Source organism: Periplaneta americana, chromosome 12 (genome assembly GCF_040183065.1).
Source record: "Periplaneta americana isolate PAMFEO1 chromosome 12, P.americana_PAMFEO1_priV1, whole genome shotgun sequence".
NCBI lineage: Eukaryota > Metazoa > Arthropoda > Insecta > Blattodea > Blattidae > Periplaneta > Periplaneta americana.
In genome coordinates, this window is record NC_091128.1 from 111,688,774 (window position 1) to 111,715,244 (window position 26,471).

Consider the following 26,471-nt stretch of genomic DNA (forward strand, 5'->3'; position numbering starts at 1 on the left):
GGCAGAAGAAAATTTTAGTTGATAGACAACATGACAACATGTGGATAGTAAGCGGAGACTAAGAGGAATGCTTAAAATAGGGAAGAATAGATAAGACTGGGTTTGCAGTGGAGGATCTGCCCTTGGGCAGAAAACTATGACTTATGATCATCATCATCATCATCATCATCATCATCATGTAATGTTGATATGTAATTAATTAAGATATGTAATTAAGTTGATATATAATTAATTAAGGTGATATGTAATTATTTAAGTTGGTAATAGTTGGGTTTAATAGAAGTACTTATAAGTTAGGTTTACTTTTGCTTATTGTAGACGTTATTATAGCATATTTTTTATTTATAGTCCTAGGTTTTCTGCATCTATTTATTTATAGTTAGAAGTAAATTTTGTGTTTATTTTATTTTTATTGCTGTAATTATTGTAAACTTTATTAATATAATTATTGTAATGTTGTTATTGTATATCACTGCCACCAGGTGTATACCCAATTGTAGTGTTAATATATACATAATACATCATCATCATCATCATCATCATCATCATCATCATCATCATCATCATCATCATCATCATCAAATTTGGGGATTTGCCTATCAGCTCATTCCGTCCTCGACTAGTTCGTGAATTCCTTCTGGAGATGTTATTTGAACAGATGGAAACCGGTTTAGCTTCCTTTATGTGTTCTAGCAAAATCTTTTCTAATTTAAATATTTCCTTCTTTGTCTAAAATTGTACAGCATGCAACGTATCTCGAAAACTTCGTTTCTGTTGCATTCAATTGCGTTTCATCTATTCTTCTAGTGAAACAGGCTCCTCTACCATTCATTAGCCAAGGTAGTGACATAATTTTTATACAGTACAATTTAATTTTGTGTCGTTCCTTGTTTTAGTATTAATTTGCATAAAAAGTATTATTGCGTATACAGTTTAACTAATTCCACGTAGAGCGTTTTGTAATTACTGTGACAGAATTTGTCTCCGTGTTGCGGTAACTAGCGTACACGTAAACATGTTCCTAATTTTATTTGTGCAGACTATAGAGCCATATTTATCAACTGTGGAAGGGCGGAGCACAATATCGATATTCCGCCCGGAATTACTTACTACTTTTACACTTGAACCAGTGTTGTGACTATGGTTTACTGCGTTCCTTAGCAACCACGTTAAAACAACACGGCCTATACGTCACTCAACGGCAACGAATTGACAGCAACACGTTCTCATTGATCGTAGGCAATTGTTAGAGCGAATAATGTCATTAACAGACAAAACACGTATGATGAAAGCTAGTACTTTCTTTGTTCACCAATGAAGGTGTCATGATGCCTATATTTTTCGAGTGTTATCTTGAAAATAAACGTCAAGATAAAATGATGGGGTGCATGCAATCTATCTTATTCTTGTTAACTTAACAAAGAGGTGAAAATTATATAATAACCGTAGTTTAAGTCAAGAGAACTTAATTGAGTTATACGAGTAGATGAAATAAACAGTGTCACGCGAAATTACACGCACTTTTTCATTAAAATTATATAGTAACTAAAAAACCATACTAAGTTTGAATAATTCATTCATTCATAGTGTTCTGCCCAAGGACAGTTCTTTCACTGCAAATCCACTATTCTCCAATCTTCTGTATTTTCCATTTTTCTCTTAGTCTACGCATATGATTCATGTATCTTAACGTTGTTTATCATCTGAAATCTTTTTTTGCCCCGAACTTTTCTTCCGTTCACTATTCCTTCCGTCCATACTTGTGGAGTAACGGTTAGCGCGTCTAGCCATGAAACCAGGTGGCCCGGGTTCGATTCCCAATCGGGAAAAATTACTTGGTTGAGGTTTTTTCCGGGGTTTTCCCTCAACCCAATATGAGCAAATGCTGGGTAACTTTCGGTGCTGGACCCCGGCATTATCACCTTCATCTCATTCAGACGCTAAATAACCAGAGATGTTGATAAAGCGTCGTAAAAAATAACCTACTAAAAAACCATTCCTTCCAGTATATCCTTCATTAGGCAGTTTCTTCTTAGCCAGTGACCCAGTCAATTCCCTTTACTTTTCCTGATCAATTCCAGCGTCATTTTTTATACACTCACTCTTTGTAACACAGCCTCATTTCTTATTTTATTTGTCCATTTCATACACTCCATTCTTCTCCATATCCACATTTCAAATGCTTTTATTATCTGTGCATTTCTAACTGGTGTATCAAGGTCACGTACAAACGTACAAAATACGCACGAGTCACTGAACTGAAAACTGTGGACTGAAGTACTGGTAATTCCGGCAGTCCCAGCTGACTTTAGTTGAGAATGGTTCAGAATTTGGATAAAAACATCTCGAAAAATGCAGTCCATTGCTTGACCTTGAGCCGCCAGTTCGAAATGCACAGATAATAGTCGTTTCTATTCACTTCGTCGTAATGTCCATGTTTCTGTCCTATAAAATGCAACACTCCACACAAAGCATTTCACTAGTCTTTTTCTTAGTTAATTTGCCACAGGCCAGTAGGAGACTCTCCTTTTTCTATTAAAAGCTTCCTTTACCATTGCTATCCTCCTTTTGACTTTCTGGCAGAAGCTCGTGTTACTGCTTATAGCACACCGCAAGTATCAGAAGCTGTCCACTTGCTTTACTGCCTCATTTAAAATTTGCAAGTTAACCTTCTTTGTTTTTCTGCTGATAACCATGATCTTCGTCTTGTTTGCATTAATCTTCATCCCATACTGTTCACAGCTGACAAGCAAACGTTCTGATGGGGGCAGATAAAAAAGTTAAATTTTTTTCTTCCACCATGTTAATAATGTCAAAAGAAGTGCTTATACAAATTTTGGCCACTCGACCGCAATTACGAGGGCCGTAAGAAAATAAGTTCGCCAGGGCCCGCTAACAGAAAAAAAAAACAATTTCATGGAACAAATTTATTAGAACGGACACAGCAATTGTTGAGCTATTTTTCAACATATTTTCCATCGGAATTGAGACATTTCCCAAATCATGAGATCGACAGCGAGAGGTGCAGATGCAGTCAAACGCTGGTTCCGATCTGAGGAGGCTGACTTCAACGCCATAAAAATTGATCCCATGGTATGACAAATGTCTCAATTCCATTGGGAGATATGTTGACAAAAAGCGCAACAATTGCTTTATCTATTTCAATAAATATTTCTATGCAATTGTGCTTTTTCCTATAGACGGCCCCAGGGAAAATCACTTTCTGGACGGCCTCTTAATTGCGGTCGAGTGGCCAAAATTTGTATAAGCACTTCTTTTGAGATTATTAACATGGCGGAAGAAAAAAAATAACTTTTTTTATCTGCCCCATCAGAACGTTTGCTTGTGAGTTATTCCTCGTCAAATCGCACAGCAACAAAACGCGACCTTCTCGTAAATGGTCGATTTTTTTTTCATGAATTCCAGACATCAAATAAGGAGACACGTATTGTTTTATTTACACAATTATTAATTATTTGTGTAGTTATGACTATTTGAAATTACGCAAATTATGCGCGCACTGTTACATAAACTCACTTGGAACTCTGTGTTTACATATAGTTGAGATTTGGGGTTTGGCGCATTTGAAAGACTAAATACAATACTTTTTATTACTTTAGGCCTATCACAAATAAATTTAAAATTTGGCCTAATTTTTAATCATTTCTTTTTCGAAGCAAAACTACTGCATTAAAATAGCCAAGTTAAAAATACTTGTTCCCTGATGCATTATCTGTAAACTACTGCATTTAATTTTGTATTGTCTGTGATCATTAACACTTAATCTCAGGACTCTGTAAAACTCTACTTCTACGTTATTCGGATAAAGGAAATCGTTGGTATAGACCATTCCAAGTGGGCAGCCACGGGGATGTCGCGTGGCAGCCCTGACTTCACATGAGACGTGCCAAGCCCCGGAGAGAGACAGCGTGTGAGTGGGAAAGAGACGGAATACCGATCGCTGAGAGGGAGGCCAGGGGCCTGTTTCACAATGTTTACAATCTTTGTAAATTGTAAACTTTGCTTGTAAATTGTAAACTTCTGTTTCACAATCTTTGTTTGTAATGTTAAACTTTACAAGGGAACTCAAATCTTTACAAATTAAATTTTGCTCACTTTACAAGTATTCTGTTTCACAATGAAGTGTAATTTTACAAACGTGTAAATTTTACTTGTAAAATTAGCACATTTTCTACAATACCTCTGAGATGTGTAAAGTTTGATATTGCAACAAATTATGAATAAATACAATAAAGAAATACTTATTAAATTAATTTTTGAGTAACTGGAAAATATTAAAAATTAAACTAACCCAGTTTTGATGTTATTACGGAGTTCTAATGACTCAGACAAAGCTATTGAATTTAGGCCTAATCAAACGAAGACGTATACGTAAAATTCTCCGGGCGAGAATTAATAACACGTTCGTATCATTGTATAAATTTAATGAAAGGTTTCGAATGAGTCCCGCGCTACACTTCAGAATACCGCGTAAGTATTTATATACGAAGACTGTATTTAATAAATACTCGCACTTAATAAAGAAGTTCCTTGCACCAAAAATAAATAATTCAATAATGCAATAGCGACACTACTTACGCGGTATTCTGAAGTCGTTTCGAGTCCCGTTTCGCTGGAATCTCTCCTAGAAGATATGGGACATCATATCCAACATCCAAAAGAGAAAAGTGATGCCCTAACCTCAAAGCGAGAACTGTATTGTTTTGCATTGGATGCATACTAGCTGTCAGTTCCGTGGGTTAACAGATAAGCATGGAATTTCTAAGATATCAGTGTGCAAAAGTGCCCACAGGGTAGTTGATGTTGTTAAAATAGTTAAATTCGGAGAAGGTTTTTGATCACCAAAATGTTATTTACTATAGCACAGAATTTTTATGCTGCTGATGGGATCACTAATGTTTGAGAGGTTAGTAATGCAAAATTAATAAATACTGATGGATCAACACAAAAAATTAATCTGATTTTGTGGTTAGACATCGTAATTATTTTATCAATTGCATATTTGTACGTGGACTAAATCTGTTATTTACTTATTTGACTGAATTTTGTGCTAACGTTGGTCATTTAAGTAACAGACGTATTTGTATACTCGACCAATCACATCACATGAAACTCCATTGTCGCCAATATATAAAAATCTAAACACTTTTAATTTTTTTAACAATACTTTATGTTTTCTGTTGGTGAAATATGAATCAGCAAGCTTAGAATAATCAATTTTAGTACAAAATATAAACATATGTATCGATAATAGTAAAAATACAGCAACTTCAGCTCTGCTCCTTAGCGATTTTTGTAAACTGTCGTTGGCGATATTGTGTAACCAATTATGCGTATTTGTAAATTTCTTTAGCTGATTTTGTAGAGTTCGTCAGACTTTACAAACTAATAAAATAGCATTGTGAAACACAATTTACAAGCATTTGTAAACTTTTACTTGTTATTTGTAAATTGTTAATTTGTAATTTGTAAGGATTGTGAAACGGGCCCCAGGCCGCCTGGAATATTGTAAGATCTGAGTCGTTCAGAGCAAAAGTGGTGTAAGTCAAAATTTGCTAATGAGGTTTAAAGTAAAAATTCTGTAAAATACAGCGCAAAGTAGCAATTAATATGTCGTTCTTGCTATCCACTGACTTTTAATAGTTTAAATAAAGTGAATATTAATTGCTACTTTGCGCTGTATTTTACAGAATGTTTACTTCAACCCTCATTACCCATTTTTAACTTACACCACTTCTGCTCTGAACGGCTTATATCTATCTTTCAAAATTGTGTGACACTGAGGCCTTATCAGTTTTTTTTGAAATTTGATTGGAGCCTGCTCAACATTTACAGAAAAGGGCGTCATGAAAATGTTCACCAAATTCCTGCACGCAGCGAGAGATTGTGGAGAGAGACTAATTCACTCGAATAACGTCACCAGGGAAGGACACAGTCAGTATCTCTGAAGTTGAAATCATGTACTTCTAAACGAACATTTAATCCGTAAAAGGCCGGCTACTTTTGGCGATATTTAGGGCAACAATATAGCTTGCATGGACAGCTCTTCCGGAACTTGGCTCACTCAATGTGCTGCAAAAGAAAGGGAAAAATGAATTTGTAATGACATTGTGACTACAAAAAATACATACTGTACATAGTTAAACGGACAGAAAATCCTTTAACAGTTTAACAAACGTTTTTATAATAATTCCCTTACATTGTTGACAACTGTTCAAAATAAACTTACTATAACCATTAATTTAATTATATCGCCTTTAGAGTACTTAATTAGTTGAAATGATATTAACCTCGTCGTAAGAAGACTGAATTTGGACATTTCGTTTCGTTATTGATGCCTTCCTCTCTTCGCCGATAATATGGGCGTGGGTATCAGAATGTTTAACTTCAAAGTGACGCTTAATGTTATACGTTTTTGCCCGTACATTGATATGGCATATTAAACATAGAACATTGTTGTCAGATTAGACAAGATACAAGCCCTCTCAAGAGGGGTTAAATCCTGAACCGATTGTCGACGTACTTCTCTTCTTTCGTCCACACCTGTGGAGTAACGGTCAGCGCGTCTGGCCGCGAAACCAGGTGGCCCGGGTTCGAATCCCGGTCGGGGCAAGCTATCTGGTTGACGTTTTTTTCCGGGGTTTTCCCTCAACCCAATACGAGCAAATGCTGGGTAACTTTAGGTGCTGGACCCCGGACTCATTTCACCGGCATTATCACCTTCATATCATTCAGACGCTAAATAACCTAGATGTTGATACAGCGTCGTAAAATAACCCCATAAAATAAAAATCTCTTCTTTCTTAAACAGTTAAGCACAAACGATAGTAAACCGGATGGATGGATGGATGAATGAATGCATGCATGCATGCATGCATACATAGTCCAGGAATGCCTCAAGAATATAATCGAAGTGTCGAGGGGAAGAGTAGATGAGCGTATGCTAAAATTTAATTTTAGTTTTATAATTTTAATTTGTACTCGTTAGCTAACTAGTTAAATAAATTAAATAAATAAATTCGTACACCACCACAGCCTCAGCGACAGAGGGGAGTGGGGATCCATCCTGGGAGGCACAGGGCAGCGTCCGGGCGCGCTAGCCCTTAAACGCTGTGTTGGAATGGTCCGGTATAGAGTAAGAATCGAACCCGCTTTTTTCTGCATAATACGCAGAAGACTTGGCTCCGAGCTATTGAAACGACACGAAAGGTTTCATTTCTGCTTGGAGTTTAGATCTAGTCAAATGTCGATTTAACTACACGATTTATGTATATATTTATCTATTATTTACGTCATTACCATATTTTTTTGCAGTTTTTGAAATGAATTTCGGAACGATGCTAGCAACAAACGAAATAGCCTGTATGTAAGTCACTCAAGTATTCGTTATCTTGTTTATCAGTGCTCTAGTCTCCGATCATGCGCATTGTCTTACATCTGAGACGAAAATGCCATCGTCTTATTCCTCTTTTGGGAAACTGTACATATCAGCCAGAACCTCAGTCAGGGGTACTCCGTTTAGTACAAACACATATTTGTAGCATTTTCTGAAAATGGACATGTCAGGTTTTGAAAGTTTGCTTCTCATATGTAAGTATATATAAATCATAAAAATGGCCAAATTTTGAGATTACACTCTTCAATTACATAAATGAGGCCAGAATGACGATGGAGTAAGTCACTTTTAACAGAAATAGGTGGAATGTTTATATAATGCAGCAGATAAACGTTTCATTTCACCAATCTTTATGTAAGTTTCTTGAAATTTTCCGGTCCCTAAAACTGGCCGTCCTGGGCAAGTGGCCAGTTTACCACACTCTAAATACGGCCTTGCCTTTAAATGTTAAACTCTTTTTATGAACTCAATTTGACATATAGTAGAGCGTTTCGTTTAGGCACAGTGAAAACGTAAACAGAGTGCAGGTAACGTGTAGGGGGGAGGACGAGCCGTACGATAAACACAAGGGATGCACAAGGTTTTAGTTACCAACATTTATGACGGAGCATTAATTGAAATTATATTTTCCAAAAACACACAATACAAAAGAACACAAATTGCATAACTTTATCATATACACATTTTTAACAAAAAGCAATTGTAACTTTGAAATAATTCAATATAACAAATCAAATTTTGCTAGTTATATGATGTTGCTTTCAAGCAGCATTTTTTACGGTCATGAATTTCACTTTCTGTATGACTAACATAATATAACCGTCTTCTGTGGTCGAATTAACAAAACTACAGTATATTGGTCTGAAGTGACAACACTACTTCCTAAAGATAATAATTATCCCTTCTCAAAGTTCAATTTATTCAGGTACAGTACAGAAGACGATGATATGTTAGTCATACAGAGAATGAAATTCATGATCGTAAAAAATGCTGCTTGAAAACAACATCATATAAGTAGCACATTTTGATATGTTATATTGAATTATTTCAAAGCTACAATTTCTTGTTTGTTAAAATGTGTATATGGTAACACTATGCAATTTGTGTACTTTTGTTTCGTGTTTTTGGAAAATACAATTTAAATTAATGCTCCACCATAAATGTTGTAACTAGAACCTTGCGCATCCCTCGTGTTTATCGTACGACTCTTCCTCCCCCACACGTTACCTGCACTTTGTTTACGTTTTCACTGTGCCTAAACGAGACGCTGTACTGTACAACTGGTTGGTATCATGAGGTGAGTTTTTGGCATGAAAGTAAAACTATCTTCGTCGAATTGTTTCTGGAATAACTTCCATTACGCTTATAGTTAATACTGAAGCAATTCTTTTGGATCGGTTTCAATTTTGGCCATGAAACTAGTCCCGTTTCCGTGAATATCCGCCTAATATTACGGAAATTATAGTCGTCAGGAATCATGTTAATTTGTATACCTGGAACTTCGGAGGGCAGGAGCAACCCTTATCGGCACCCAGGAGACGGCAGCAGACATCCTTGGAGAGAGTGAGCATGCTAACCAGAATGCTTCCTATCGAGTTCTTCTGGAAGTCGTCGTACATGAAGTCCGTGAATACCAGATTCCAGCGTTCGTTGCGTGTCACGATCTTGCCCTCCTGTGCCTGCAAAACCAGAAACATTATTAGGGAGACATTAGTGTGTAATATGCTTATGAAAGCGAAGCTATATAGTCCTTTTCTCGATCATTTTGTTCCAACCCAATCAAACATCAAGACAAAGGTTAATTTGAAGATACCAGTATGGCTATCATTTAGCATAGGAGAACATGGAAGAAAACGTTTTGTTCTTTATTGACCTAGACCAGTGCGACACCCTAGCAAACTCTAAAAATTTAGTGTGCCACCTTATCTCTCAAATGAAAGTGTCCCACAAATTAATAGGCTACTTGTACACCCTTCATAACATTAATAAAATTAACACACATATTTCCAGTATTGTTAACATATTATATGAGGGGAAATAAATATTTACACAGAGTTCTAAGATGAGGAAAACAATCACACTTATTTTAACCCTTGGTTTTAGTTTTTCAGTGGCTCACATGTGCTTGGCGAATCTTACAAATGTATTTTATGTTTGGACGAATATGGGATAAATTCACTAGCATTTCTTCATGCAGGATTTTTAAACTGCCACGTTTCACAGTTTTGATATTGGTCATCACAGAAAATCCTGCTTCGCAATCATATGTGGTTGAAAACTGCAACAAAACCACAAGAGCCGTTCAGCAAGATGCGGAAAATCGTAAAGTGAAATCCAGAATCTGTTCAAATCATCTCTTTGGTGTTTTAATTTCAAGTTCCTATCATTTTTAATCTCTGCCAATTCTGCTAAGGAAAGTCCACTAACTTCAGATGACAAAATTGGATTTCTTATCCAGTCATAAGCATTTGTGTTCAGATCTGGGAAGTAACTTTCGAGTTTATTTGTGAGTACTATTAGATAGTTGTAAATTTAATCTTTTATTTCGTTCTTCGAATCATAGTGAGATGTATGTGGGAACATTTCATAGCTGCCCTCTTTCACTTTCCGAGACCAAATTGCTAACTTGTCTCGCAAGGCAGATATTTTGTCTGTTGCAGTTAAGATACTCTCATCCTTACCTTGCAGACTACAACTATATGCACATCTATGAGTCTTTCAAGGACATGTATCTACAAGGCAGCTAGGCAAGCAAGGGGTGATCAGCGATTTTCTTACTTCATTTCAGTTATGAGTTAATTTCTCAAAATAATTAAATATACCAGACAGTTCGCGACACCCCATAAACCAGTGGTCGTCAGCACTCGCTGAAATGTGCAATGGGTAAGCGATGCTGTCCCGTGTGCACCGTCGTGCAGCAGGAAGAGGTAGAGAGCATACTCGCTAGCAGCTACGAGTGCACCATGGTGCACTGTGTTTTCCGCGGGTAAGAGACGCTAGCCCCAGGGTGCTCTGCGCTGAGGACCGCTGACAAACCTTCAAGCGACATCTCAAGAGAGCTTTGTAATCAGAACCACGTTTTGAGCAAGTTTTTTTTCTCCCGGCAAAAAGACCCGGTACTCAATTTGTGTAAGAGAGTAAGTAAACCCACTAACCATTCTGGAAGTCATAGTGGAATGAAATATCCTCTCTGAACTCTTAATTGAACCTGAGCTCTTGCAGTAAATAGTCTGCGACAGGCTAACTTGGATTATATTGAAGCTCGATTAATTTCTTCGTACAGTTACTTTACTGAATTACTTTCATTGAAAACATTACGTATCCATAATCGATTTTTCCATTTAAAATACTTTTTATACTCGATTAATTCTTGAGGTGCTGTTGAAGCTATGGAAACTTTTTCTCTATCGACGAGTAATTAAATTTCTACGGAGGAATGTAATTTGACGATATTTTTTTCCATTGCTCTCCTTGAATCATTTAGTTAACATACCTAGCGAGGAATGACCTTATATGGTTTTTTGTGTGTTAAGGTACATTTAATTGACACTAGCCAGATGGTGTCTCGTGTGGTGAGATTGGATTAAGCTATTTACACTACACAATGCTGTTACTGTTACAGTTCCTGTCGAAATTTCCTGAAATATGGGTAGGACTCGTGTCTTGATGAAGTGATACAGTTTGTTTCCAGTTATTGTTAATGTTTATTTTTCTACTTTAACGGAAACGGAGTTATTTTGTGATGTGTCAAAAGACCCGAAGTTTTCTATTATAAAATTAGTTTCATGTTGTGAATTCATACATTTTAGACTTCTTTTGTTGGAGACATAAATGTTGACATGAAACTGTCTCTCTTGTTATGAATTCAATTTATGATGTGACAGAGTTATTTTTCTTGATGTCGGTTGTTGTCATGGAAGTGAAATATTTTCACGAATTAAATTTGTGAAATAACTTTTACGATGCACGTATAGTTTATACGGGAGCGAGTGTTTTGTAACGAATTTATTTAATTTTGGGCATAAACTAATCTCTATTTTATGAATTCGAGTTTTTGGCATGGAATTTGATGTTTTCCACTAGCCAATTTTTGGGAAATAAATGGCTGTTTTACTGTTGTCATGAGACTAGCTATCTGAACGCCTAGGAATTCTGCAAGTTTGTGGGCCTCTATTTCCAGAGACAACGAATAAAAGTAGACAACAAATGCTTGCGAATTATTTCATGCGAAAAGAAATAAAGAATTCGCTAGAAGTCACCTAAATGTGCACATGCTTGTAGGAGTTTTGGTAGAGCTGCAAGTTAATACCTATATGAAAATGAGTTCCAGCAATTGTGCATTTCCTAACTGCTACTTAGTTTAAAACATAAATATGATGGAATTGCAATATAATTTAAAATTTGCAGGAAGACTAAACTTGCAGATTTTTTTATCCGAAAATCGATTTATTTTTAATGACTTGAAAAAGTACGAAATTTTAACCATTCCATTGACTTAATAGGAAGATCTCATTACTGTTAAATGATTACTCTTGTTTTAATCAAGTACCTAGGTGCATTTGCCTCAATATTAATGAATGAATTGCATTTATTAATACATAATAAATACAAACAAATATACACAAGATCCTTCGCACTAGCCTGAATGGCCATTCATGCTATAACTATGCACAGGTTGAATCTTAAAAGAAAGAAAGAAAGAAAAATACTACTAATAATAAAACAGTAATAATTATTGGTATTGTTATCATCATTTATCATTATCACAATTATAACTAATCCAATTTCATACGAGGTTTCACAAAAAAAATAATAAAATAATTGTAAAATATAAAAAGAAAACAGTGAAAAATACAGGGTGTAAGGGATATAAGCGCCATTATTTTAACTGATGATTGTTCATGTCATAAGGAAGAAAAAATGTCCTCACAATTTTTTTCTAATTGCAATATTTAACTAATTATTAAAGTTTACAATATTAGAAGTTTGGCAACGTTGCTGGATGGGGAGGAGGGAGTTTACAAGTACACGGTACAGCTCAAGCGCATACAGACATACCGGTGCAAAACAGTTGCTCTGTTCTAATGCAGGGGCGGACCGTTGTTTACATGAAACGAACAGCAAATACAAATTTTCAATCTCATTAATAGAACTTTATGGTAAATTTACATTTTATTTAACAATATTGGTAATATTGGTCCATTTTTTATTGTACGTCTAAAAATTAAACAATAATGGTTTACACGAACTTTTTTTAAAATGCAACATTTTAATCTCTCCCGCTTCCATAAAGCAGTACCATTAAAAAAAATTCTGTTTGTGTGATTTTCGAAACGAAGTAAGAGACTCCTAGTTTCTAATAATCGTTGAAAAACTGCTGCAGCAGATTTTGATATAAAACAAATCGGGTTCTGATGCAACATGAATTTCTATCGCTGGAAACTTTTATTATTTTTTTCCAGGAATATTAGTGTTTTTAACAGTTTCAATAAGGAGAGAAATTCTTTCTTTTCTTTAAGGGGAGAGGATGGTATTTTTTTTTGTGAAAAATGAGTAAATTAAAAAGAAATTCTTTAAAATGCTCTGTGATATGTGTGGAATGCATAGCATAATATTTTGTGGGTATTTGTGCCCTTATCAGATGCTGAGACGCCATTTTTGAACTTCCTGCGTTATGGATTTTTAAATCACTCATTGTTGTTTCCGGTAAATGAATCTTCAAAATATTTTTTTCTTTAAAATACTCTTTGATATGTGTGGAATGCATTGCATAACATTTCGTGGGTATTTGTGCCCTTATCGGATGTTGAGACGCTATTTTTAAACTCCCTGCGCTATGGATTTTTAAATAACTCACCCCCTTTTTATCGATTTCCAGTAACTTCATTTTTTTGCTACATTGCCAGACAAAAATGGATATAATTTCTGAACTATTAAAGATACATGCATGAAATTTAGAACACACATTCTTTAGACTATTAGGAAGCTTTTCTCTGTAACAGAATTTTGCTAATTGATTTCATTTTAAAACTACGTCCGTTAGTTTACAAGAAAGGAATTTAGAAAAGCGTTATTAAATTTTAATTGTTTATTTTACAAACGTATGGACTAATATCAAAATACTGTTACAGACAGTTTGTAGAGCATGCTTTTGCAAGTACATTGCAAAAAACGGGATGAATCTACCTTTAAAAATGGTTTAGATATATCGATTTTAATAACATCCTGCATTGGGTATATTTTTTTCAAATCTGGGCCCCCAAAATTTTTTTTTTCAAAATATTTATTTTTGGTTGAGTTTTCACAGGTATGAGCTCTCTACATACAAAAAATTAGTGTTTTACACCAAATAGGAAAAAAGTTTTAAAAAATACCGTCCTCTCTCCTTAAAGAACGTCATTATAGTTGCATAGAGATACTTACCCTCTTGAAGAGCTTAATCACATTTTCTGTGTCTGCAAATATTACGAAATACGATGGTACAGGACGCATTGCAAGGAGCTTGTCTGTCGCGTTGCCTGGCAACCCATCTAGCACTATCACACGGATGATGGAGTTGCCGATCAGGTAATACAGCGCCTGGTCCAACTCTGCAAACAGTTATCGATATGTACATGATACTGCAAAAATAATTCTCGGAGTAATTAATTATTTTGCGGGAAAATACATAAAAGGAGGTAAATTATTGGCATTGTCTTGCGCTTTGTAATACTGTAGATATTTTATTTAATGAAAACGCGTGTCATCTGCAGATGTTACGGAAGAGAAACTGCACAGCTTAATTGACAAGTTTGTGGCATTATTGAATGCAGCAGTCTGTTACTCTCGTTGCTTGTGTGGTTCTGTTCGCTAAAAAATAATTGTTACTTGACTGGCTTTTAAAAGTTTATTATTAGTGTGAAATATGAGTTTAAATCAGCGGTGACCAAAGCGGGTGTCGCGATTACATCGTGTAATCATAGAAATTCAAGCGGGTACGAGGGGTTTCCTGTACATTGCTGTGTGTTTCATTCACGTACTGAAGGCAAGCAGTGGCGGAATCATGTCACTCTGCAAACTCTGTCTCTACAAGCAGTAGAAGGAGAACTTTTTTGTTGTTCTGTCGGACAAAATGTAATATGTTTACTTTGCTCAACGGTTAAATTAGGGATATATATAGAAACAATTGCCACGCTGAATAATTTATTATTATTATTATTATTATTATTATTATTATTATTACTACTACTACTACTACTACTACTACTACTACTACTACTACTACTACTACTACTACTACTCACTACTAAGTATGTGTTTTTTAATTCCTCTGTACGTGCATGAATATTGATATTTTTAGATTTTATTCCCAGAAGGATAAAATTATTAGGTTCTATCTCAGTTTTAATCTTCTTAATCTTTAGATGAGGGTAACTATTTATTAGTTATTCATTTAATAATAATATTGTAGAAAACCTGATTCAATATTATGTGCCAACGAACCGTTAAACGCCAGGAATGGACATATCTTAAATCATAGCCAGGAAGAGAAAGGTGACATAAATAAATGTTCAGGAAGTCAGCTACCTTATAGGGTTTGAAATATCTCGTGCTCTAAAGCCTTTTAATAGAACAGGATTTCTCAAAAGAGTAATGATTAAAGTAGCTTAAATAACTTGTCCATAAGAAGTTTTTAATTTTGAAAAACTACGAATTTCTCGACCAAGTATCGAGAAAAGAATTTAGAAAATTCCTGATTATATTCAAGGGGAAGGTTAAAAAAAAGAAGTAAGAAAAATCGTGTATTATTCACTGGCTCTTGATGACAGCAGTGACATTACTGATACAGCAAAGCTTGAGATTTTTATCCGCGGGATTGATCAAGATGTTAGTACAGGAACCACCACTGGTTGTAGTTGTCATGCCAAGTACCTTTCCTCCGTCTTCTTACTTCATAGGCTATATGTCGCATGTAATCATTGCAGCTCGAGTTTTGGTCACTTCTGGTTTAAATGAAAAATGAATGTCATTTAGATGACAAATACTTCTCTCACTATACGTTTTACGTATTTTATAACAATTTTATTTTATTCAGTTCCATTATGTTGCGAATTAGCAGGCTGACGTACTAGTGATATTCTCCCGTTTCTCTCTGTCATTCCACCAACAGTGACACTCAGCGTCATTATTATTAACCAAGGGACAATAAACCGTTCTAATATTTTGAAACAAAAAAAAAAAAAAAACAAGAGAAAAGGTTAACGTAACAGAAGGAAATTATTGCTAAAATACTAAAGATTAAAACTTCGGCATAAGTCAGAAACGGATTTCGTGAGATAAAACATATGTTTCTGGTTTATTTTTAAACTGTGACTGTGTCCGGCAATCCCTGATGTCACTAGGTAACGAATTCCAGAGGCGAGGCAATGATACATTATAGGAGGATGAGTATAGGGAAGTTTTGTAGGCGGTATAAGTTGTCCATTCACTTTTCCTATCGTGAAAGTACTGGAGGTGCTGGAGTAGGCTGTGTATCTGTTGTTTACTAAAGTGACCTTGAAATTTTCTCTGATAGGTTAAAACTAGCACCGCAATGTACAGTTTTCCTGTCGCTATAAAAGAAGCAGTGAAGTGGAGCGTAGACAAAGCCAACGCTCGTCTGTTGTGACTCGCACGCTTCACTCAAATCGATAACAAGTACCGCCTGAACAGAATGGCTGTGGGTATGCGGGAGTTAATCAGCGAGAACACGTTTCATATCTGTATGGGATGGGTGTAGGGTTTATAGATGGCAATGGATGAGCTGATCAACTTGGCAAACAGCAGCAACCACCAACTTACAAGGGAAGGGTTTCGGCTCGAACAGGAATTTCGTATCCAAAATTTACATACAGGCCCATCTTTACATCTCTATGAAGCTCCCAAAAGGATTCGCTTGTGTAATGTGTGGTTTGTCTGTTAGAGCACTGTACAAGTTGAGGGATGGGGAGAGCACTGCACAAGTTAAGGGGATGGGACACCTTACCCGTAAGCCTAGCCTAGTCTAGAAGCTAGTGCGAGTGGTAAAATGTCTAAAGCCCATTTAAGAATATTTTTCTCCAACGTTCTGTCTGAAAATATTGCACCTAATCAAAAGTGTACATTGTTGTGTGAGTCATTGAATGCGCACAAGGACGCAACCTTAATACAGTAGATGAATCATTCCAAGGCTAGGACATGGAATGTGTGATCATTCCACCTAAAAATCTAAATATATCCAGCCTCTGAATATCTATGTCCTTAGATAATATAAAATATATGCTCGGAGGATAACAGATGACATAAGGACTCTTGCTGAGAACCCAGAACTTAACTTGGGAAATCGAGTGTTTATAATGAAAATGCACTCTGTTATTCATAACCAATTCTCTGCTCCAGTGTACCGCCCTATGCTTCAGTATTCCTGGCAGTCAGCTGGTTACGTGAATCCTGACAAGTCTCGGACTTCAAAAATGTAATTCAGGTGGCATTTGATTTTTCAGCACTGGAGTGTGGTTCAAAATATTGTTCAGGTATTGGTTCTGTGTGTTGTGCTTATTGCTCTGCTCCATGCTGTTTCATGCATTTTGTAGAGAATCCTCATATAGGCTTCATTTTTGAAGAAGTGTATTGACTAATACCAACCAAACGGAGAGTTACACAAATGAATGCTTTTAGGATCTTCATCACCATTGTGAGATAAGCGTCTGTACAAATTTTTAACCAAAAATTCCTGTTCGAGCCGAAACCCTTCCCTTGTTAGAGTACACATAGTACAACTACTAGAAATGTCTATTTCTATACAGAGTGTAAGGAGTATAAGTGTCATTATTTTATCTGATGATTATTCATGTCATAAGGAAAAAAGTCCTTATATTTTTTCTAATTGCAATATTTAACTAACACTGGTCAACAAAATTAAACATATTTTTTTTTTTAAAGATAACGAATGGATTATTGTTACGTAATTTTTTGTGCTGATTTCAAATCTGTTTACAACAATTTTCTATCACTCAAAGTTTTTGAGTAATTATAACATTGTAACATTTAACCTAAAATCATGTTTACTTATCTAAAACGTGTGTGAAATAGATTTTAGGCTATACTTCGCTTGAGGAACAACTCTTTTGAGTATTCAGCAGAATATTTGGGCTCCATTTTTCCTGGTAGCACCTTTCATTTTCAGAAAAATAATGACGAAAACGATCCCCACGTTCGCCGCTCACTACCCGAAGGTTTTGAATAAAGAAAACAGACGAGGATCTAAAAAGTTATTTAGAGTATGTATTATAGGGTGTAGTATATCTCATACTACACTCCATCACGTTATAGTTCTGAATCAGCTCTCTGACAAATTCTCTGTAATTTTCTGATCTGTGATTCCTAGAAAGTAACAGTCTGTTGAATGATCCTTAGGTTCCCGGTATATCACTGGAACTGAAAAAGACATATGACGGGATCCTTTATGCAACCAATTAATAAAATTTCGTTGAGCACAACAGATTTCAGGACACCAGTTCCTGTCCTCATCTATTTTTCAATCAAAATAACACTCGTAAACTCTTTTAACTAGTGTAGTAAAAATTCGCCTGTGTGCTTTCAAAGTTAATTAACCATAAACGTAACAAAAATTGTTTATGTGACTTACACAATATTTCGAGGTATGTTTCAAAACATGAGATACTTAAACCACGCTTAAAATTAGAACAAAGGAAACACGGGTTATGAAACTTGTTTCATGTAAGTTCTAACTCAACTGAGAATTAATTCTAATTTTTACAGTCTAATGAGGAATAAAATTCTTTTTATGAATTCTAACTTCACAAGCAACACTTATGTAGATCAATTGTTAAAGCAATAAAATGGAATATTTTAAATATTTTCTTTCCATTAGAATGTTAAGAACTGTATAAGTCTACCTATAGCAATACAAATAAACCACTTTTTTTAAATTACAAAAAAAAAAAAAAATGGTGGGTGGTAGAAAAATTATGACTTCATTTCTGGAATCAGCAGATGAAATTACATAAGACACGGCAGAAATTTTACATTTAATAAAATCACTGTAATTATTAAAGTTTACAATATTAGACGTTTTGCAACGTTGCTGGATGTGGAGGAGGGGATTACAAGTACACAGTACAGCTCAAGCGGGTACAGACATACCGGTACAAAACAGATGCTCTGTTCTAATGCAGGGGCGGACCAGGACAACTGTTGTTTACATAAAACGAGCAGCAAATACAAACTTTCAATCTCACTAATAGAAAATTATGGTAAATTTTCATTTGATTTAAAAATATTGCTCCATTTTTTAATTGTACGTCTAACAAAGAAAAAATAATGGGTTACTGCATAAAATGACACGAACTTTTTTTCATACTGCAACATTTTAATCTCTCCCGCTTCCATAAAGCAATGTCATTTTTAAAGATATTTCTGGTTGTGTGACTCCCAGTTTCTAATAATCGTTGAGAAACTGCTACAAAAGTTCGCCGATTAGGTAACCTTCTTCGCGGAAAACGTTGACGGTACATCCTTCTTGCCGCACTTGAATTACGACGACTTTCTCCGTAAATTAATAACATATGATATTCCTAAACTGTGAATGACATTGTAAGTTGTTTATCGAATACCTGTACTGGGAACTGCCATCCGCTCGACAGGAGACTTATGGACAGAGAGCTTGAACTCAGCTGAGTTGTACATCAGCTGCATGAATCCTCTGAACATGTTGCCACGTCTCTCACGCCAGAATATTAAAAAATGTAAGCATGCATTATCATTTAATTTCACGAAAACGTAATAGATCATACAAATATTTTTACTTAAACTAATATTAACTCTTTGTTAGATATACTTACTGATGTAACTGTTTTCGTAATTTTACTAACGATATAAGCAGTACAACGCAAATAAAATAATGAAAGAAATATTTTTTTCTGGGAAAACTATTAAGTTTTGACCTTATGTTGTATAAACATTTTTTATCCTGTAGACCGTCGCCAAAGACTGTGAAAAGGGCAGCACTTACGAGTAGGGCCTATATCCCTTACACCTTGTATATATAAAAAAAAAGCAAAATTCTTACTCCGGAATTGTGGAATGAACAAAGGATGAACGGCACAACTGGTGCGTTAACTACGCAGCCCTAGTTTAATACAGTTCCAGATCGACTCAATAGTGCAGAAGTTCCTCGACCAACGTTGTTCTTTAGAACATGGTAAATTCGGCAGCTACTTTGAGAGATTTAATATCAGTGTCACCAGTGGAAATTATACTGTATGGATCTGCCAAGGAAGAGTTTCATCAATGAAACATCTTTTATTTTGACTGCCCGGTTTTTACAGTTAAAAGATTTTATTCGACCTCACATTTCAACATCTGCAACAAGCACTGTACAATCCACTCACAAGGGAACGTTCAACACTGGAAGGTTGCATAGGATCTTGAAATTTCGCACACTGATACGTCTTATTAGCGTAAGATGTTGTGCCAAAAAAAGTTGGAAAAATAATATGCAAGATATTAAAGCGATGTTCCGAATATCGCTGTGAATCTATATGGATCTAGTAGTTGCGGAGACTTTTGAGTGTAGCGTGTGGCAGAGAGGAGGGAGAAACAAGGCTGCAACTCAAAGTATGTAAATGCAGAGTTAAATAATATGGTCCATCATTACGAACAAATTAACTGATTTTATGGAATAGACAAATTCATAGTAGGTACATTAAATTGGTAAATGTTTAATGGTCTCGCAAATTAACCTATAACAGTATATTTTACAATAATTAGGCCTACACAATAGAGATGAATAACGAGCGAGAATGCAAGACCAACAGCGCCCGTAAAGCCGAAAACCCGGACGACAGTATTGCCTGTCATTGACTGCTTGTAAGCAAACGTTCAAAACATCGGGACTTCGGGAATGATCAACTCTCGAACGTCAAGCAGCCTTGAATCGTCACAGTTGTTTATACCAGACTGAAATTTTATCTGTTTTGGGAACTGTTGTATATGTATAAACAATCAAGTAGCATATTTGAATCATCATCTCTACCTTTCAGTGTAATAATCCGTTCCCCAATCTTTATTTAATTACTAGGCCCTTATTAAAAGACTAGGATTTTTTTTTCGTATGTTTGAGATCAAGTATACAATCTCAAAAAAAAAAAAAAAAAAAGAAAAAAAAAAAGAAACGCTTTATTTAACGCTATGTTTTATGTTTCTTAGAAATTCAAATTTATTTGAGAATTTTTATTTACATAACCATAGGTAATATCTGATAGTAGAACCAGAACGTTTTGATAACTGTGATACTATTTTCTTTTGTCTTTTTGTATTAATTAAACATCTCTGAAGTTATTTATTTTAATTACGTATGTTATTCAAAGTTATGAAATTTTTACACGTCGACCAAATGCTATTTCGAGAATGATGAGCGAGACTTGAAGCGCACAAGAGTTACGAGACGAGACGAGACGAGACGAGACTTGAAAGACAAGTGCAATGAACACAGCGAGCGAGAGCGACAGTTAGTTTTGTTCATCTCTAGTACACAAATACAATACAGGTTGTTAAAGAAAGTATCCAATATTTTAGGATGTGATAGTATGCATCAAAACAAGAAAATAATGTCTAATAAACATGGGTCCTACAACACATACTTCCTGAGATTGAGGACTTGTTCATTGGAGGTGCTCATTGTGACGTCCATTCATGGCAATGCATTTCTCTGCCGTACAATATAACGGACTACCAGATAATCATACCGTAGTGACACCCCTGGCATGGAATACTGATACGTCGCAAGGAATACTGAAAACAAAAGTCTGGTTGCGGATATGAGCAGGGTTCAGCAGATGTGGTGTTGTGAATTTTCGTAATCAGCATGTGTAGACTGATGAAAATCCCCATGCAGCTGAAGAAACAAGGCATCAGCACCGATTCTCAATCAACTTATGGGCAGGCGTTCTTGGTGATAGATTAATAGGACCATACGTGCTACCACAGAGATTAATTGGGGATCGTTATCAGGACTTTATTATTAACGTACTAAAACAAATTTCAAAGAGTGCGCGATTCCTTACGCCGAAGGGCAGAAGAATGCATTGCCATGAATGGACGTCACATTGAGCACCTCCTATGAACAAGTGTTCAGATCTCAGAAAGTATGTGTTGTAGGACTCATGTTTATTAGACATTATTTTCTTGTTTTTATGCATACTATCACCTCCTAAAATATTGGATACTTTTTTTTAACACTTCGTATAAAGCCAACTGATACTGATTATTTCTTAGAATCCGTCACTACCCCTTCTTTATTTCTCTTATTCTGACCTTCCACCCTTCTGGTTATCTATACACACTACAGTCTCACTGAACATGAACAGAAGAAAACTGAATTGTTCATGCAGTGATGAAAACACAAATTCTTATTGCACCACGCACAGCAAATAAAACTTGTTGCTGCATCCTATATACAGTAGTATGTTTTTAATCCGTAATATGTTTATGGACTCACTTTTTATGTTCAGAACCGGTTATTTAAACTATTGCCCCGTAAGAACATACGTTATGTCGTACGAAGTTCAGGAGAAATTACCTTATGTTAGATGATAAATTTGTACTAATCAATTAGCCTATACTATAACTCAATAATTACTGTTTGTTATACTTTTCATATATCTCTTGTGCTCAACGTGAAATCGATTGAATAACTGAGACATTGACATGGGAAAGTTGCAAGTCACAAAAACGAAATTTTACAGGACAAGCAAAAAACGTTTGTGAGTCTGTTACAAAGGACGTTACTTAACGCTAACGCCATCTTTGATGAGCTGCTGAAACTAAACGGATTCTGCTAGCGACATACTGGCTTTACCATGCCACTGGCGTGGGTTCCTACTATCTTATCCGGGAAAAAACGGATTTATGATTTTTTGTGACTTAGCCAACATGCTTTCCCATGTCAATGCTTCAATTATATAAATAAAATAAGCACTTTATTTAAAGAATATAATGTAATTTTCAATACATTTAGCTACGTGATGTTATCTTCAAATCTCAAAATTATTTAAGAACTGTACACCGTAAATGTTCTATTCATTTACTAACTAGACAAATTGATAACTTGCCTTTATTTTAGGAATTATACATCAATGTAACTCTCTTTCTTTGAAACACAAGAAGCAATAGCTAATAAGTAAGCAGTATTTCCAATAGTAACTTGAGATTTTTAAAATTAATTAATTTTTTATCTAATTAACATTGATTAATTTAAGTTAGTAATTGCTCGTGTATATGGTTAAAAATTCCATCACACGAACAATTAGACTAGTATGGTATTTAATTTCTCTCAAATTAAACCTATAGCTCTATAGCTACAGTACACTGTTATGTTCGATGTCAGACTGTGTACCCTAGATCATATATGTAACAGATAGTTCATCCCTATGTTAAAATCGGCAGCACTTTGAACAGAACAACCGCAAGGATCGTCACCCGTCCGCCGGAAATGAACACGAGGTGGCAATACAGTCGCTAAAGCAATTCAAATGGGAGTTATGACGTGACTCCTTACAGTATGTAATAACTAGATGGCAGCATAGTAAACTTGACAAAAGTTGTTACCGTCAAAGACTATAAGGCCGAGCAATCTGGGTATATAATGATCTAGGCTGGGTACTTGCTGGTCATTGCTTCACGACACAGGTGCCTTCTTCCTAGCGACAGCATCAAGGTTTAAAAAACAACCAATATTCCAAGTACTATTTAACTGTCTTGTAGATCCATTTCGAATTTTTTTTTTCGCACATAATTTGTTATAAGTGCGACCTTTCAGTGTACAAAATTTGAAGGTCTTATCCAACCTTCCAGAGTTGAACGTTCCCTTGTCAGTGACATTTTAATTCTCGAGTGCTATGCAGGAGAGCTAGTTAGGTTCGTTAACACACTATTCATAAAACTTCAAACTATATACTGACTTCACCATTCTATTTAATATTTTTCATTCATATCTTAAGTCTATACATGTTAAATAATCTGGTACTTGGTTATATTGCAAGAGACAGCTAAGTTTGTATGAATAATTTATATACAGGCTTTCATTTTAAAACTTCCCAGTCTAAATAACTAATAATTTAAATTGAATTAAATTTAAACAAAAAACACGTTAATTTAAATATTGAGGTGTTTGTAGTTTCAGCTCTAGTCAACAATAACAACAATCGAGGTTGCCAAGCAAAGATATGAAACAAAAGATGTGAAATAAATGAATTAGGTGTATAAACAATTGAATGCTCTTTCATATTTAATTATAAAAATATAGGCGTACCATTTGAAATTTCTAAAGAGGGTGGCTGGGGTGTGAGGAGTGAAATCTAAAATGCAATTAAGCCTGGTTTCAGACTTCTCCCTCAGTATCAAAATTGACGTGCTTTTTGTTTAAATTGGATTCAATTTATTTTTTTAAATGTTTATTTCAAATTTCAAATGCATAGGAAGATACTAAAACATGGTAAAGTACAAATTTATATAATAATACAAACAGAACATATAATACAGAATAATACATCAGACTACAGAATATAATTACAACAATAGAAATAGAAATAAAACAATATAATCAATATAAAAAGAGAATACAATAATATTAACACAATCTGAGGACCGAATGAGCAGCGCTCGTGTTCGTTCGCAGTTCAGATATATCTATACTAATAATAAATCTGTAGCCGAAATTTGTCTGGTAATTTTCGATTTTCCAAAAATAATTGGTCCTAACATATATAATTAACCGCCCTGAAACCGAAAATCGCTTTTTTGAAATGTTTGTTTGTATGTCTGTCTGTCTGTCTGTATATTTGTTACCTTTTCACGCGATATAATGGCTGAACGGATTTCGATGAAAATTGGAATATAAATTAAGTTCTTTGTAACTTATATTTTAGGCTATATAGCATTCAAAATACTTTATTTAAAAGCGGGGTTATAAAGGGGCCTGAATTAAATAAACCGAAATATCTCGCTTATTATTGAGTTTTGTGAAAAATGTTACATAACAAAAGTTTCTTTAAAAATGATTGCCGATAAGTTTTATTCAGGAAAAATTTTGATAGGACTGATATTTAAGGATATACAAGAGTTTTAAAATAACAATACAATACATTTCCACCGCCGCCTCAGATTATAGTGTCGTTGTTCCGTAACTTCTATGTGCAAAATATTAAATTTTTTAGTAGGAAGAAAAACAAATTCATTCATTCTATGGCAGTAGTGCATAGGAGATCGTGAATTCTTACATTTTCGAAAGAAAGAAATATAATTAAGTTATATATAGTAGATTGTATTATTTGCTGCATCACTATTTAAGTTATTTAATAGAGCAAAAATCTGAAAATCGATATGTGACATAGGAGTTATTACAGGAACGACGGCGATGGCTACAATGAAATCAAAACAAATGACTTAGTCTATTTAAGGCGGCCTTGACGTTTATCAATATTAATATACAGAGAATATTTTGTGTGTTTGTATGATGTAATCTCAGAAGCTAATTAACCTTCACTATTCGAAATTTGTAGTTTCTCTAGATGGGTGTAATTCTACAAATGAGGACTGAGGTAAGATGAAAAGAAATCTGTACGCACAGAAAACTTGATATTCTGCGAAATATTATATAACTTGATTATTGCAACTTTATTTGATCCACATAAAATACTCTGATTTTATACACTTATTTTACCATAGAGATCACTGGAGCTGAGGTATTTTAAAAAGTGTCATGAAATTGCGTTCTTGCGCTCATAATTTACCCATATTCGTTTCCTGTATTTCTTAAAATAATATTTATGTAGGGTACCTAATTTTTTTATTTGCATAAACAATGATATACAACCGAGCGAGTTGGCTCAGGCGGTAGCATTTGAGACACGCATTCGGGGGTCCCGGGTTCAAACCCCGTGGCCAACCAATCTGACTGAGGTTTTTCATGATTTCCCTTAGTCATAAAGGCAAATGGCGGATTGGAAAGATACATGCCATTATTCATCACCGCCTCAATTACCAATACCAAAAACATTAATCAAAGTCTATAATCGGTTACATGAACACAAGCCATCTATAACACACAATAGAAACAGGAACTCAACAAGAGTAAAAACGGCCTACTGATATAACCACACAATCTAAACATGCAACATGACCACAGATGTTAAGGCGTGAATAAAATAAACTTAACAAAATGATAGCATTTTAATTATTTAAATACAATTTAAATTAAGTAGCGTATTGAACGATTTATTCTTCTATCAAACACGAATGTTCCCTGGACCCAATGTCCTATTTTAATTATGTAATTACTTTATATTTATTTCTAATAAGTGCAGCGGAGCACACGGGTACAGCTAGTTATTAATATAAGAGGAATATAGAAAATAAAATAAAATAGGAACTAAAATTAAAATTACAGCTACAATGAAAGTATATAATATATACTAATACAGTGAAGAATATCATCGTACGTGAATAAAGTAGGACAATTTATGAAAAATATATATTCCGAAATTATAGAATACAAATATAACATAGGCTAATTAATTCATACACATAGGCTCTAAATTTATTTAATCAAACTGTAGAAGCTAACACGTTTATAATTTTCTTGTTATATGTTAGTGGTATACATTTCTTTATAATAAACTTCGTAGACGAAATAGTGAAGGTTCCTGAAAAGACTCTTCAGACAGTTTCATTAACCATTTTAAAATCTTCATAGAACATCATCAATCACCATTTCTATTCATCTTTATAATATTCAGTGTATATTATTTATTTTCAATAAATTTTTATCGTTTTGATAGCTACCACATCTTGTCGCAGAATATTATTATTTTTTAAAATTTCATTATGTATTTTTCTAACATTAATTTACATTTTATTTTTTGTTCATTTTAATTTATTAGGATGCTGATATTTTAAATCCAAGATTTGGACGGCTATCATTTCGATATTCTATGTTCGGAAGTATAAAAATATACTGGTATTGTGAATGCACTTT

At 34.7% G+C, this 26,471-nt stretch overlaps 1 protein-coding gene across 1 annotated transcript in view; it reads right to left on the reverse strand.

The window, feature by feature from the left end:
• The window catches only part of LOC138710832 (glutamate receptor ionotropic, kainate 3-like), a 79,823-nt gene that overhangs the window by 40,540 nt on the left and 12,812 nt on the right, over positions 1-26,471 (reverse strand). The window contains exons 4-5 of the mRNA XM_069841977.1: positions 13,841-14,007; positions 8,911-9,096 (exon numbers count right to left, since the gene is read on the reverse strand). Of these exons, the coding sequence (XP_069698078.1) occupies positions 8,911-9,096; positions 13,841-14,007 (353 nt within the window). The remainder of the gene's footprint in view (positions 1-8,910; positions 9,097-13,840; positions 14,008-26,471) is intronic.